Genomic DNA, 16,876 nt, shown 5'->3' on the forward strand with positions numbered 1-16,876 from the left:
TTCAGAACAAAATCCAAATGCTTTGACACGCGTACGTACCGGCTATCGTTCGTTAAAAGGTCTATTTGCTGCGTGTGACTGGAGACGACTTGGTAACAGCGGATGACAGGCATTTAAAATAAACCCTCGTAACAGCCATCAGTTGCTCTTCATTAATAGGAAGGAGATTTCCTCCAGATCAAATATTGCCAAAATATTTAGTGATATAGAATCTCTAGTCTCTACATATTATTTTTTGGTAACATAGAGAATAATAGTGAAAGTAAAGAATTAACATAGTGGTCACAAAAAAGCTGAAACAGTTCCAAGCACATGAAGAACAAGTATGAAAAAGCCTTCTTTTACCTGTGCACTTTTGATTTTTGTGGATAAACAGAAACAGTTCACAGAACACCCAAGGCAAATAACTATCAGAATGAGTTGTGCGCGTTTACTTACCTCCTTTGAAGCAGTCTTTTCAGAATAAGATTAATATATAAAGATTAATATATATATATAAAGATTATATAAGATTATATAAAGATTATATAAGATTAATATATAAAGATTATATAAGATTAATATATAAAGATTAATATATAAAGATTAATATATAAATAAGATTAAATCTTATTTATATAAACTTCAAAAATTGATTTATGGTTGTCAGGATGCCAGATGCCTTTTACCTCCAGATGCTTAAGTGTTTTAGAGGTTCCTTTCTGGGCCCTGACTACAAGAGAAGCTTGCTGCCCTGTCCAGAACCATGCATTTTAATATGCTATTTGATGGGAAGTTGAAAGGTGGTCTCAAAGGTAAATTAAAAAAAATAGATAGATTTTGCTGGTATCGAATGCTTAAATATACAGAAAGAAGCTGCCAGATGCTGAAGCTAGGTTTCCACGACATCTCTGCAAAGAGGCAAAAGAGTTTGAAGTCTTGGGTTTGTTGGAAAAGGGAATACATTTGTATGCATTGTGCACACCACTTGTTTGCACGTATAACAACTAATTTCAAATTATTTAAATTACCACTAAAAAATAAGTCCTAAGATGTGCATATGCAATTCTATGCTGATGTGGGTACAATGGGCACAGGAAAAGATCTTTACAATTGTCCTTATTGTTTATATCAGATGTATAAATCTGTATGCCTGAAGAACAGCTTTCCAGTTGCTCAGAGACTTCTGTAAGGCTTGTTGCACTAAATGACGTTCAAATTAACAGCATTATAAACAATATATATGCTCTTACGATACTGTTTGGAGAAACGCAGATAAAGCTTTCCTACAGAAAGGAGTTAAATCCTACAATCTGGGCTATGTTATACCTGACAATACAGGGACAACCTGATCTGAGCAGCAGAAAACTGAACATTTTAAAATTATGAGAGGATATTCTAGCTGTGTCGCTTAAGAAAGCTCAAGATAGGAAGCCTAAATTAACATTAACCTTTCCTACAGAAGCAGAGATTAAATGAAGGTAAAAAAAGAACACGACTTTTTAAATGGGAACATTTAAATGGACTCATAGGTTAAGCTACAATAACCCACCAAAATTCCACTCAGTACTGTTTACCTAGACAATCTTACATACTGTATTATGATGCATTAACATGGCTAAAAAAATGCAGTTAGGGAGAAGTTAACTAACTCAAATTACAAAAGCCAACTATTTTATTGAATACGCACGCTTCGCAATAAATTTGAGTCAGCACCAATGACAGCTCTGCAGTCCTCCAATGTAGTACAGATCAGGTGGTTGCAGAGCCCCAGCTAGCAGCAATACGATGCAGCTGAAGAGGCAAGCACAATCCACAGACAGCAACTGTAGCTACTCTCTAGAACAAGACGACCTCTAAGCTTAAATCTTTCACAGAAATGATGTGCTGATATTGCAGAAGAGATTACGGTAAGTTTGCATTTCTTGTTTTTAATCACAAAAACCTACTACAAATTTAGACAGAAATAAGAACAAAATTATTAGTTGACGACAGATGCTTGCACCAGAAATTTGCTGCAGTGTCAGAGATTTCTTACTAACATGAAATCAGCTTCAAACATGTGTTTGCAGCTTTGAGAATGTAACTGACGTGATAATAAAGAAAAATAGCAATATGCATGTTACCATGAATACAGAATTCGGTTTTCAAACTGAATTCCTAACAATTTAGAATGTATTTTAACCAATTCTACTTAAGCAAATAGCATGCATGTATGGGGGGGACTGCTACATTACTGCAGAGATTTGTGAAGCAGATCCAGTTGACAGCCATTTTTTCATCCTGTATAAAAGAACACATTATTCCAAACATAATCTAGGCTTGAAATCACTAAAAACAAGAAGCAGACATTGTATAACATTTGGAAGAGACTTGCATTTTCGGAAGAAAGCCCTCATTTGAGCTTGATGGGGAAAGGGAGATGAAAAAACAAGTCTCATTCTGCCAGACAACATGACAGTCTATGAAGGGATGCTTTGTAAAGTCTCTCTTGAACAATTATAAAAAGGACCGTGCCACAAAGGGGTTTATTGATATTTTTACTTAATTTCTGCTGCAACTAATCATTGCAAAGACAGCCCTTACAAATAAATAAAATATATTACATAGATTTAAAGGGTGTCATTTTGGTATATTTATTTTTAGGGAGCAATGGAACACCAGATATTGAAAGCATCTACCTGTCTGCTGGTCCTTCTGTTATTCATACCCACTGTGTTGGTTATCTGTCCTTCTAACTGTACATGCTCAGGAAATAACAGGAATGTGGACTGTTCAGGCAGAAACTTAACTGTACTGCCACATGGACTTCAAGACAACATTACATATTTAAATCTGTCCTTTAACCAGTTCGTAGATCTTGATCATCAGCTGACAAGATTCACCAACTTGAGGACCCTTGATATTTCAAATAATTGGCTCAAGAATATTCCTGCTCATCTGCCCAAGTCCTTGTGGGAATTATATGCCATAAATAACAACATTAAAGTTCTTCAGAAACTTGACACAGCTTACCAGTGGAATCTTAAAGTGCTTGATGTTTCTAGGAACATGGTGGAAAGAGCTGTTCTCATCAACAACACACTGAGCAGTCTCAAGTTTCTCAACCTCAGTAGCAACAAACTTTGGACAGTTCCAACCAATATGCCCTACAACATAGAGACAGTGGATCTATCCAATAATTTCTTGTCCCAGATACTTCCAGGAACACTGGTGAGATTACAGCACCTTACAAGCCTCTACCTACACAACAACAAGTTCACATACGTTCCTGACAAAGCTTTTGACCAGCTCTTTCAGCTACAAGTAGTAACACTATACAACAACCCCTGGTCCTGCAGTGATAAACAAAATATCCCGTATTTGCTTAAATGGGTGCAGGGAACCACCGCCAGCGTCATAGGGGCTCCCTGTGCTAACGAATCTGTGCTTTGGGTGAACGCCACGCCAGCTGCAGCTGCTCCCACCATTCCAGCCACTAACCTCATGATTAAAGGAATAAAGGCAGCAGACAGAGCTGCTCCTCCAGTGGCAACTGAACCAACCCAAATGGCAAAAATGCATAAACAATTTAAAGCTAAGGAAGTTACTACCTTGGCTACCTTAGGCCAAACTGTACTGTTTACGAGCACAGACCGGCCACTGCTCCTCTATCCAGAAGACCTGACAAGTAGGAAGGTTAGCTCTTACGAAGCAGCAGCCACACACACAATCTACATTAAAGATTCAACTGACGTGAACTCAAGCCTGACCCATCCCACGGGATCATCCACTACTCCCATGACTCTAAGTATCACCAGCGGAATGCCAACAAACTACTCGAAAATGCCTCAAAGCACAACTGCTACCTTAAGGAGAGAGGAATCCACCACAAGTATGTTAAACACTGATGTGCCCTCCAGAGCAAGTACCTGTGAGGTGTATTTGTTTTATGCTGTAATGCTTAATGCAGTGGCAATGTTTATGGGCTAGGGGCTTGTATTCTTGTGAGAAGTATTGAGCTTATTCCTGTGATACATGGCTGGAGGTAAGACATCCAGGTCAAATAATTCATCAAAATACAAAAAATCTGAAGTTCTGACTGATCTAAAGAAGATAACAGTACTTAAAAGAAGTGCACACTAATGTCTGGATACTAAGCTGCTACTTATTTTAATGTCTTAACTGAGTAAAACTAACCTATGATTTTGTTTTTAAAAATGTGCTTATTTTGTATTTACATTTTTAATTTTACTTGCACAGAATAAAACATCAGAATTTTAAGTACTGACTTTATGTATGATTTTGTCATAAACAACTGGAAAAAACAGAAGTCTTGTATCATATCTGCATTGTCTTGCTTGACTTGCCGATGAGCAATTCTTGTAATATAGCAGCACAGATTCTTTGTTATGATGACATGCGTAAGGAAGGGAAAAATAAAGAAACTAAACCTAGCTGTTTCACTAATCAGAAGTTATTCCTAAGAAAAATTGCTAGCATGTATATCTATGTTTGCTTCATATGTATTAGGATATTTTAAATATGAAGAACAACAGTTTTGAATTTAGGAATTAAATATGACAATGCCATGATGTTTATCTAAGAGAGGGTAAACTGAGAAGCCAACATGGTCCAACTTTAGCATGGGAAAAATGGTAGGGGCTGATACCTCTTTTTGCTCTGTTTTGACTTACAGACTGCAGGCAAGTTATTTCTCGCTCTCCATACTTTAAAAAAAAAAAAAAAAGATAGAAGTAGAGGAAAATACAAGATGTTCAATGCCATGACACTCTCCAGCAAGGAACTTACCTACACAAATTAACAAAATTGACCACTAAGTTACAAAAAAAAAAAAAAAAAATCTGAAATACCTGTCACTATGTTACGCTTAAAAGAATGCTGCAATTCAGCCAGAGTGCTTCGAACTACTACTTTTTGAACACTGAAACAAAGTATCAGCCAATTTCTAATGCAAGTTATGTAGCATATATCAACTAAGCAATTAGTTTAAAAGCTGTCATTTAAACAATCCTTGAATGTTGTGACTTAAAAAATTAATTCAGTCTATGGCATTGAACATGCCCAAATCCTTGCCTTATAATGATGAGCACGAACGCTATTCTCCTTGACATCTGCACCATCAATGAGTAGAAATAGATGCACGCATGGTTTTGACCACCTTAAGAAAATTATGTGGCAAAGGTACTTGATATACTACTGATGAAGTTTTGCAAACAGCATGAAATGAAACCTGAAGAACAAGTTCATTGAAAAAAATATTATTCACCTAATGCTGCATATCTTTATACAATGTTTTCCATGCATTTCAGGCCATTTAATTTCCAGTTACTGTAGCATGAAGGTGCTGCAAAATCCAGAAAACCTCAGTACCAAGACTGGAGCCCTCTACCTATTTCTCCTAGGTGGCAGTGAGGGCTGTAGACCATTTACAACCCGGTATCAGAGAAATCATAACTTTCCAATTGTGAACAATATTTCTATAATCAGAAATGTGTTTTAATTTCTAACAGTAAATGTTACACGATGAATTTGTACAGTTATTTCATTGGCATTTAAGTAAAAATAAAGTTATGTTTGTATTGAACTGAATTAGTCACAGTGCTTCTTTTCACATAAGCGTTGCTACCATATACTCTTGGCGGATAGGTAATAATTGCTGAATAGATACTACTTTATTATACCAACCTACTTCAAGCAGGCATTTGGCTCAGTCTCTGTCTTATGGGGGAAAATTATGGCACAAGCCAATTGAATTATTCTGATATTCAAATTTTCCTAATATTGTTTATTAATAAGCTGATGTGATAATGGTACCATAGCCTACCCTTCCCATTCTTACTCTTTGCCACCCCCTAAAACATGTCTATCTGCCATAAAAAGGTAACTTCTCCATCTCAAAAAAAAAAAAAAAAAAGTATCTTCATGTTTAATAGAGCAGAAAGCTTTTTTTAAAAAACCCACACCACTGATATTTCATAGGCATTTGAGGTACACAAGAACTAGTTACCCAAGTCAAAGTTAAAACAACCTGGACTACGAGCAGTATGCGCAGTGCCGTCAGTAGCCAGCAGAAGTGCCTCATTAACCTGAGTGGCTACCAGCAGGCTGAAAGTTCCCCACTTGCACAAATTCCATATATTTCCCCCAGGTTAAATAATCTGACACAAACTGAAATTCCAGTAAGTAGGATCAGTATCCAAAAAAATGCCACTGCCTGCCACCCTTTTTGGCCAGGTAATGTGTTTGCTAAGTACTGACTGACACTAAAACAGTATCAGCCTAGTTATTAAGTTCAGAATTAGGTATTTCCTAGAATTATCTCACCCCTACGGCTTCATCTCACACAGTTTAAAGCAGCTTAGCTTGCAAGGTAGGACAGAGATCACAAAATGAGGTACTATGACTACAATGTCTTGAGTGAATTATGTTGAGGGAATTACATGAAATATTACATGTTTTTGCTGAGCCATTCAATACAGGATGCCAAATCTTTCTGGATGCAAAACGTCTCCAGGGACTCAATTTTTAAATGCTCTGAGCATGTTCCACCTGAAATGAGACTACCCAGTGAACAGTGAAGCTATGAAAAAATCCTGTTTTCCACAAGTTATTTGGGGCAAATGGCAAGTTTTAAGCATGCTGATAAAAGCCTGGATGTGCACGTGGGGTTCTGTGGTTTTCTAAATACACACACTGCTTGGGAAACAAGCAAATCACAGATGTGCATGGAAGCGAGATGGCACCTCCTTCCAACCTCCAGGGCTATCCCTTTACCCACAGCTCGTCCTTGGTAGGTGCACACGAGGGCTTCTTAGTCAGATTGCCTTCAACAAGGCAGACCGAAATTTAGGCTCCTTGTGTTTTTCTGGCATACAAAGGAGCTGATAACAGAGCTGGAGTAGGCAGGCGACCGGGGGAGTCGGGCACTTGTTGCTTGGCAACAGCGCAGTGAAATTGAAATAAAAGTAGGAGGCAAGGATGGGGACGCTACGGAACCAGTTTCCTTTTAAACATTTGGTCACTGGGGCTCTGATAAATACAAATACAATAATCTATCCTCAGAAAATTTTTTGTTGGGAAACAGCTATCCAGCAATTCAACATGACGTTCAACAGCCTTTCTGAGAACAGTGCTGTCTTCTGTCTGTTCATTGATTATCCAGAAGAGGTCTAGCACGCCTTTTTGTAGAGATGTTGGTTTTTAAAACAATAAAATTGCTGCAGGAATAGCTGTGGTGTGAAACAACTCAGAGGTTTGTTATTTCTGCATTTCCTATTAATTAATTTGTGATATCAGCTCTAAAACTTAATGGCAGTACTTCAGGATCAATATCTATGGATTTACTGATCACTTTGATAACAGAGTAAGGATGAGAGACAGAAGATCACTGCCTTTGGAAGTCTGGTTGTTACCCGGGAAACAAATGTGGAGAAAAATGACAGACAAGATTAAATTTCACAGCGCAAGAAGGATACAAACGGATCCAGATATATCAGTAGAATGACTCAACAATGCCTTAGCAACAAGCTCTCAAACTAAAAAAAAGACATTTCTGAAGATATTAGGGTTTCATTATGCAAGAATTGTGTATTTCTATAGCTTTATGTAGACCCAAGAAATATTTATAGGCATCTTACACATAGGTTAATATATATTCTATCTCGACCTCAGCAAACAAGAATTTTGAACAACTACTTAAGACCTCAGCGCTCTTCTCTCTTCTTTTCATGTACTCTGTTATACAGAATTTGAGATGTGACCCTTGCAGTGCTGAAGGGACAGGATTTTTTTATACAGAGACAATCTCTCCCAGATACCTGTAAAAGCATGCACCAGTACCTACTTCCCTTTTACTCATTAACATCCTAACGGCATTCGTAAAATCACTGCCCTGCCCCTTGGACCAGCTAGCAGCAGATGTCAAGGTTTCAAATGCTGAAAGAAGCACAAAATAGCTTCTAGGTAATTTTTGTTTATGACAGATTTATATAAACAGTTTCTAGGCCTCTGCTCCAAATATTGAAGTAGTGTGTAGCACCAACACATTTTACAAAAATCACTTCCATATGAACTCATTATTAAGTCATAACCACCATGCCTGTAAGCTTCCTTAGAGACTGAACACTCCTGTTAAGTTAGCCAGCTGTGGATAATTTTATTTTTCTGCTTTTAAAGAAAAGGTAGTAGGGGCTATACACCTAGCAAGCACGTGTTGCATGCTTTTGTACCAAGTTATTTCCAGACATTCTTTCTTTACAGATGAAATAACCATTCCTTGCTCTGCAAATGAAGAAAACACTGCATGTCAGATCTTCCCAGAATAGATAAGGATGCCCTGGATCAATGCCAGACAGAGTGAACTTTGTGAAGATGGATTATCACTACTCTTGGCATATGTATGCCTAATTTCTTGCCTGAACAGGACAGGATAACAATGCAGGCATTTTATTTTACTTGACATGAAATAAGACAGTATTCAGTGGAAAAACTGGAGGAGAAAAAGGTGGCAAGCAAACAAATTTTAAAGAGAATTTAAAGACAGTGTATTCTAGCTTAAACACCAGCGCATTTACCTCAAAAAATAAATGAATAAATAAATAAAAGTGTAATATTTCCAGTCTTATTAGCTGCAGGCTCATGTCCAAGCAGGAAAAGATGGGTGTACCTGTATGACTGCATTGGCTGCATTTATCTGTCCTAAAAAGGAGGTATTTTTTCTTGTGATACATACTTGCACGAGTGTCAGAGAAACAGTTTCCAAAATTACTTTGACAGAATTGAGGGACCGACCAGAAATGCAGGTGGGAGTGGAGAGATGAAGTGACTCTAGCTGATCCTGCTAACTTGCAGTAGAAGGATGACAATTTTTCAAGCTTATTCAACTACAACAGTGAACAAACACAACAACTGGGAGAAAATCTGAGTTTCCAAACATCCATTTTTATTCCTGTGTCTTCCCAATTTGTTTTTACTATTGACAGCAGCACAACTAGTTCAGAAGGGGTCTGAACATAATACATGACATACTCGTTATAATTCTACTGACATTCAACCGTATAAAGTTAGTTATGTTGTCTAAAACAACCAGCATGCTTTTCAAAACACAGTTATTTAAGCTGATACATGCTGTCCACGAGAACCATTTCCTTTCGTAAGCTTATGCAGAAATCAGCTTCAGCAAAACTCATAATCCAAGGATATGAGTCACTTACACAATGGAACATTTAACAATGGGTCCTTAAACTTCTCTTAAAAAAAAAAAACACACACACAAAAAAAAAAACTGTGTGTGCATAGCTTCAGGAATTTTTAGGGAAAAAATAAAAGAACTTAGAAAGAAAAGGTATACTTCAAGATAGGTGAATTAGTTTCAATTTTGGCACTATATATACTCACTTTACTTTCTACTCTGTATCCCAGCTGAACCTTTAGGGCATCAGTAATGTTTTTTCTACTGCCTAGCATAAAAGCAGCACTCAAACTGATGGTTCAATAAATCTGCTCCTAGTACCGAATTACACGGAGCATTCAGACATCCCCATAAAGTTATTCTACAAGATATATGCTGTTCAGTATTTTCTGAAAACTAATGTTAGATACGCAGATGTGTATTTGTCTGAACACAAAATTACTTCATTTTTGGTTCAACAACTGTCACTGATGTTGCAAAAGGAAAGTTTCCAAAAACTATCACGCTTCTTATCCACTGCTGTAAAACGTCGAAGGTATTCAAGATAATCTAATTTAATATAAGTTAATTACTGTTAGAAACTCTTCTGGCCATTTATACTGTAAACTAGTTTCATAAAAAATTTTGTAAAAGCCCACTTCAGCCCACACAATAGGTCCAGAGGTGATTCAAAAACTTTAAAGAGGACAGAGGATTATGGTAAGGCTTTTAAAGACAGAGAATTGTGACAGAAGATAAGTGGCACTACTCATCTTGCTTTCTTCCACTTCAGAGTCAAGGGTGTTGAAAGAGCATAAAAGGGGACATGTAAAAGGAAAGCAATTTTCCAAGTTATTTCCCAAGTAAAAGGAATCAAAAGCTAAAGGTTTACTTATATAAGCATTTTCTCCTATAGTTTCTAATTCAGTGCTACAGATTGTTGGGGAAAAAGTTCAGAGAGAAATTGGTAAGAAAACAAAACTTACTACAATAAGAGTTTGTGTGCTTAGTATTCCTTTGGTTAGCATAAGCTTACAGGTTCGTTAAGTAAGAACTCATTAACTGACAGAAAACTTGGGCACTTTGCTCTCACTCCTAACAGCGTCATTTCCAAACGGACAAGCATTGTTACACTTTATTTTTCATTTTACCTTTGCACTGCCTTACACAAAGTCTCTCTATAAAGTTAGCATCAAAACAAATGTTCGAGAACCTTTTCAGCAACAAATATAGAATGTAAGCATTTCCTCATTTTTTTTTCCTTTTTATTTTTCCTCTTTTTTTTTTTTTTAAGCGTAAAAAAAACCTTTTGGCATGGCAGCACAAAATTCCAGAAGGAAACAATTTGGAGATTTATTTTACCTTCCACATTTGATACTGAACAGAAGTTCTGAAAAATCAAAAACATAATCAACAAAAATGTGAACAGATATACTAATTTGTTGGATCTCTAATTGCATTCTGTCTAGGAATCCATATGTAAGTAGCAGAATACAACTTTAAAGTTAGAGGTTATATTCAGAAAGGTTCTTCAAAGATTGCTGTTTATTTTGGCCTTCAACCTGAATTTGGAATAAGGTATGGTTATTATATCAAGTAGCAAAACAATAAAATTTTCCTATTATTAAAATTGTTCCCTACTTGAAAATTAGAAAATTTCCTAGGGGAAACAACAGAAGTCACATGGTGTAACAGAGCACAGACTTTCCACAAAAGTGAGTTTGTAGGTCAATCTACAACACAGAATAAAAAGTAATACTGAATGCGATGAAAAGTTCTGAGAGTGAGTAACAACCAGTTCTGAGAGGCCACAACCATGCCTAACCATGCCAGCAGTGAGCAAGCCATCAGCAATGGTCCTGCAAGCAAGCACCCCGCGGGTGCAGCAGCCACCACTGGCAGCCCAAATCAGCACCCCATCAGCAACAGAAGCACCCGGAGAGCCAAAGCATCCCCACAAGCTCTACACCAGTACTACTGCCTCAGGCAGCTCCACCAGCACCGACTCCGCTAACCACCAGCAAAAACCAAGTTGGCAACGGCAGCAGAAGCAAAACCAAGAGCCCCACTGGCGCACAAAGCGACGGCAACAACCTGACCGTGAAGGCCAACATCCAAACAAGACCTGCTAGCATCAGCCAGCGCCACAATGACACGAGGACTCAGCACCCCCCTTGGCACCAGGGAGAACTCCGCAGACCGTGGCAACACCACCCCGCCAGTGCCAACACCAGCGGCCCCAGCTGCCAGCCTGCACCTCAACAGCGGCACCAGTACCAAAGGCAAGGGCACCACCAGCACAGCTCAGAGAAAAGGAGGAACAGCTACAGTCTTGGTTTTCAATCCTGATTTGATTGCACCCATCAGCTACTTGTGAGCACAGTGACTCTCCTTTTCGTATGAAGTCTGCAAATGACTTGTAATAGTGAGTACCGTCCCTAGGGATGTTGAACTTTCCGTCCTCACTCCACAGCTTTTAAAAGGCTGTTACTCAATTTAAAATATAAGTTTCAGTTATATTCTTACTGTAGTTGCACCTTCATTGCCTTGTTTTATTTGAATTCCACACAGATTAAATATATATCCTGCTTCTTTTAAACAGAGAATTGTAACTTGTTTGCAAACTGACTAATACTAATCTTGGGATACTCTTCCCAAATTATTCAGTGATATTCCCATAGATCTCAATCATTTCTAAAAACATGGAATTATTTTTCACTTAGAACTTATTGATCAAACTGAAGCAACACTATGGTGATTACTATATATAAAATTTCTAAATACTTGCATTACTCTTTAAAATGGGATATGGGGACTTTTTCAGGAGTTTTATTGCTTATTTTAGCTTGTTATTAATTTTACACTTAATAATACGAAGATGCTAAAACCTTTGATAAAGGATTAATAGTAACGTGGTGTAGGTGTAGTTCTTCTTTTCTCATAATCAGATCATAATCAGATACTTCAAACAGTGAAAAATAAAATTTAAAGTCTCACGTATATTTCTGCAGGTACTCACATACTCCTAGGTGGAAGAACTAGTTCTGATTTAGTTCTGATCACAATTCAAAATTACTGTCACCAATATTCAGCAAATAAGTTACTTTCAGAGTCCTGTTTGCATCTCTTTCATAATACACTTCATACTTTAGCCTTTACAGGTTTATTTTAGACAGGGGAGGTGAAAGATTCCTTACCGCCGAGCAATGTAGTAGAAAACAGGATTGCCAGCTTTTGATGTCCCAGCTTGGTAGAAAATATTTAATGTTTTCAGTGCTTTGAACTCTTCTTTTTCATGTACCTGATGCCTAAAAAGCAGTACATGACATCAGCTTTTCACAACTGCCTTAATAAAACAAAAATCCTGAGCACTGTTTATTTGCATCTTTAAACAGAACCATTAAAGTTCATAAAATCTTGAACCTCTGTTAAATCACAAAAGCTACTGCATTCTGATTTAATTCTCAATTTAATTATTGAAATTAAAATCTTCTATTCACAAACCTAACAGGTATACGTAGAGCCAGCCTTTTAAACCCTCCTTCAAAATGAAAGCTCGAGTCTTAGTAACTACTTCCTGCTGAAGTAAGAAAACCCACAATGAGCTTCCCCTCCACAATAATCTCATTACCTTGTCATAAATTCTTCAAACTTGGAACTAGTGAGATTTAAACTGGACCAATGTGTATCTGCCACAGGTTTGTGCTCAGGTGGACCCAGATAGGCAAGAAGAGTAGCCATTTTGTCAAAAGGTCGTCTTCCAACAGCCTTGTGGTCCCTAGAAACAGCATTATTACTTAACAGAGAAGTCTTTATTTATTCAGCAATTCCTGTTTTTTGTTTGTTTTTGTGTTTTTTATTATCATTATTATTATTTTTTGCCTAGTACCCTTCCTTACCTTGAAGAGGTGACATTTCCTTTTTAAAATTAAAAAATGTGTTCATTGAAGAAATGAGAAAAATGTGTGTATTATGCATATCAATTTTTACAAAGATTGACAGACAAATATACACTTGTACAGAAGGCTGGCAGCAAAGCAGGCAAAAAAGATCTTAGACATGCACCCAGTAATGAGTTGTTGGTAAGACAAAGAAGTATCCAGAGGTAAGATTTTTTCAGCCACCATATTCTTCTGAGTAGTAATGGCAAAAGCATTTGAATGTAATTCAAAATATTCACTCCCCATCAGCAGCCCCCTCCATAATATTTCTGAAGTCTTACCTGTTGCTGGAAAGGTACTGGCCAATTTTCTCCTGATTGTTCCACAGCAACCGGTGCAAAGCAAGTACGTTGCCATCACTGATGAAAGACAGGCTGTGATTGACAGTGTCGCTAGCTGGGCAATCAGATGCAATATCAAGGAAAAACCTAGAGTTGAAAACCAGCCATTGCCATAATCATGTACGGGAATTCTGCCACGCAGACACAATGCAAGTCAAAAGCCTGCAAGAACACATCTCCGCGTATAGCTTACACGACAAAGACGCTTGGCAAAAGATTCCGAAGGGCCTACCTTCGTGCTGCATCAAAATTGCTTTTTACAAAATCATTAAAAGGCCGCATATGTTCTTCTTTTGTAAACAGGACATGGTTGGCAATACTCTGAAGTATCTAAATAATAAAAAGATGGTAGAGGCACATAAAGGCTTAATGTCTTAACTGTTATGACTGCCAGTACAACTTCACTATCAGAAATACCCATTTTAACTTGTTGTGAAACATCAAAACAAACAAAAAAGGCACACAAGCCATCTAATACAAAGTATTTTCTTTTACATAATTCTAAATACTAGAAAAAGATCTCGCTTCTGAGCTTTACTTGGGTTTAAACCAGGAAAATAAACCATCTTTCAAAAGCGTGCTTTACTAAGGGTTAGTATTTTTTCTGGAAATCACAAACAGATGTAAAGGCACATGCCTATTTGAAGAAAATCATAATTTCTCAACAATTAGAAGTTTAAATGGATAACATACACAAGGCTATGGAAGTTGTACAGAACCATTAAGCTACCCCCCTTTCTTTTTTTTACAGGAAGTAATACCAAATGGTACCAGTTCTGAGATGGAAGACAGGAAAAAAGTTTCCTCTTCAAAACTTCTATAAACCTCATTAATATCAAGACTACTGTTGAAGTTATGTTGGTTTCTTTGTTTTTAAGTAATGCTATGATCTATAAACATAACCCAGAAGCTGCAGTTTAAGTAAGCGTGATCTCTGTTACACAAAACTAAAAAGTTTAAGTAAATTTTCTCATCCTTGTCAATTGAAGAACAGAACTACTTCAGGTAGAACATACAATATGGCCAAATAAAAATATACACTGATTCACCTTTGACATCAGTTTCAATCCCCTTTCAATTCTTGGTGGAGGCTTTTTATCTAAAATCCCTGCCTCATAAGGAGAGACAATCGCAGGATTGATGAACCGTAGGAACATAGCGCTTCCAACTGCTCCAATGCTGTTCTGAGGAAATCGCTGACTAACAACCTATGAAGTTGAGAATTATAAATAATATATTCGCATTAAAGAAAAGGGAAAGCAATCTGAGAAAAGTCTTGTACGGCAGTCCAACTTTACATATTCTTTCCATAGCAATCAGGTTAATAGATTTGAGTAGGATTCTCTTTTCTTTATAGGTCTTGCATTGTAAGACAATCAACAAAGAGAAGGAAAGAAGAGTAAGGGAGGAGGGGGCTATCCAGACACTGGCGAGGCTTACTTCAGCTTTCATACAGACTTTCTTGCTGGGGTGAAATTCCTACAATAGCTATTGTACAAAGCTAAGAAAGTAAACTACAAAGTTGCTCACCAGTTAATTCCAGCCACTGACAGTAAAGTGGACAAATGCCGTATGCTCACATTCAGGCGTGCACAGCCTTCCAAACAAACCGATAATTCTTTTTAAATTCTCAGGTCTTTTATTTGAATAACTATTACTATTTTACTATTGAATAACTATTACTATTTTACTATTGAATAACTATTACTCAGGAGTAATCTAAATTTGAGGGAGGGAGATATTTGAAGAAATACTCCAGATCCATCATATCTCAACAGATTTACCAAAGAAGGAAAGACAGAATGATCCAGAGCCAAGTAGCTAGTGTCTTATAAATATTCCATATCTATACGTATATTTTTGTCCAATTATCAGCTAATCATAATGTCAGATTCTACCATTTCACAGAATAAAATTAGCAAGATTCATGTATGAAGTTAAATTGTTTAAATAAGACACAGTTCCCAGCTTACTACACTACTTCAAAACATAACTAGTGCAATCTCAAATCATGCATTTTAGAACAGATAAAGCCATTAGTGCATACATGTCAAGAATCATTATGGTTCAGTAGCAACTTCAATCAAGTTATCTTGTGATGCAATCATTTATAATATTTTCTTGTAAAGTATTACTTTGCACACAGATTTTGCATTTCAAAATGATACTAATCCTCTCAGTTATAGCAAAAAATATGTGAGTATTTAATAGAAGTCTAAATTTCCATTCTGCCTCAGTATTATTCATACATTATATTTTGAGGTCACTGTCAAAGAAAAGGGTAAGCTTTAGCTTATAATGATACCACTCTATCACAATATATACATCTCAACTCTTCTTTAACACAGTAAGTTAAAATGGAAAATCTTCTCATCTTCCCTCAGTAAATAAATGGAAATGCTACTTTTTATTGCTTAGTTAGAAGGCAAACAAAAGAAAATATCAGAAATAAATCATAGGAGACTTTTTTTCAGCAAACCATGTGTTAATTGTTCTTCTCCCAGGATGCAAGCTGAAGTCATGTTATCTACCGAAGTATTAAAGCAACTGAACAGACTCAGATTTTCCCCCAAACCAAATATTTTCCTTCTCCATTTTTTTTTTGGAAGATGGTGGTAAGGGTAGAGGAATCAGAATATTAAATGCTAAGCTGTAATGTTAAAGATGTATTTTTGTTTACTCAGGCACACAGAGAATATTTTAAATATAAAATAATTCCAGGGTTAATTGAAATGAAAGCTATTTTGTGCCAGAATTAGTAGAATGATTTTACAGTGAGTTCAAATAGACTGAAGTGAAGATGTTTTGAATAAACAGCAAAAGATTTCTGTTGTGTTTTGAAAGAAATGGCTAGTAAAAAGGTCTCCAAACTTACTGATTTTTTGTTTTCCTTTTTTTCTTTTACGGTAGCTTTATTCAGTAGAGAGTGGCAAGTTGCCTACAGAACAGAGATGAGCACAAACAAGTCACAGCACCAACTACATACAGCAACAAAAAACCAATGTTGACTTGTACATAAATTACACAGTAAAATGTAACAAACATAACCAACAGAAAATGAAATATATAAACTAAAGACTGATGATGGAGGTTCTATTCCACATTTTTTTTTATTACATCTTATTTAGAAAGCACTAAATACAAAACAAGCAAATGTTGCGTTTCAATCATTTCTACTATTTCTGGCTAGATTAAGAGTCAAACCACATTAATGTGCTCATGATACACAATATTGGGCATTAAATTGCATATTCAGCTTTCAGACGTATTTCACCATCCCAAAGTAATTTTAATAGTAGAAATAGCAAAGTGTTATACCTTTGATATACATATTACGTTAAAAATAAATTTAGAGTTTTAAATCTTCCCAATGTTTCTCTGTGTGTCCTTTAATTTAGTTAGATCTGTGATTCATCATGGTTAATTATTACTTTGAGAGCTAA

At 36.5% G+C, this 16,876-nt stretch overlaps 2 protein-coding genes across 5 annotated transcripts in view; one reads left to right on the top strand and one right to left on the bottom strand.

The window, feature by feature from the left end:
- NF1 (neurofibromin 1) overlaps positions 1-16,876 on the bottom strand; it is an 86,295-nt gene that overhangs the window by 36,238 nt on the left and 33,181 nt on the right. For 3 of the 4 annotated variants that reach the window (XM_035343319.1, XM_035343322.1, XM_035343320.1), the window contains exons 31-36: positions 16,309-16,371; positions 14,483-14,641; positions 13,666-13,763; positions 13,374-13,520; positions 12,783-12,929; positions 12,349-12,459 (exon numbers count right to left, since the gene is read on the bottom strand). In XM_035343319.1, the coding sequence (XP_035199210.1) occupies positions 12,349-12,459; positions 12,783-12,929; positions 13,374-13,520; positions 13,666-13,763; positions 14,483-14,641; positions 16,309-16,371 (725 nt within the window). The remainder of the gene's footprint in view (positions 1-12,348; positions 12,460-12,782; positions 12,930-13,373; positions 13,521-13,665; positions 13,764-14,482; positions 14,642-16,308; positions 16,372-16,876) is intronic. The other variant, XM_035343321.1, reaches the window with a different exon arrangement.
- OMG (oligodendrocyte myelin glycoprotein) lies at positions 1,147-5,566 on the top strand. The gene is made up of 2 exons (XM_035343323.1): positions 1,147-1,889; positions 2,626-5,566. Exon 2 carries the CDS (start codon positions 2,632-2,634, stop codon positions 3,949-3,951), a length of 1,320 nt encoding a protein of 439 aa, XP_035199214.1. The 5' UTR covers positions 1,147-1,889; positions 2,626-2,631; the 3' UTR covers positions 3,952-5,566.

The sequence above is a fragment of the Oxyura jamaicensis genome, chromosome 19, assembly GCF_011077185.1.
Source record: "Oxyura jamaicensis isolate SHBP4307 breed ruddy duck chromosome 19, BPBGC_Ojam_1.0, whole genome shotgun sequence".
Classification (NCBI taxonomy): Eukaryota; Metazoa; Chordata; class Aves; order Anseriformes; family Anatidae; genus Oxyura; species Oxyura jamaicensis.

Coding starts and splice junctions, on each gene's coding strand:
- OMG (XM_035343323.1), top strand. CDS start 2,632: ATGGAACACCAGATATTGAAAGCATCTACCTGTCTGCTGGTCCTTCTG.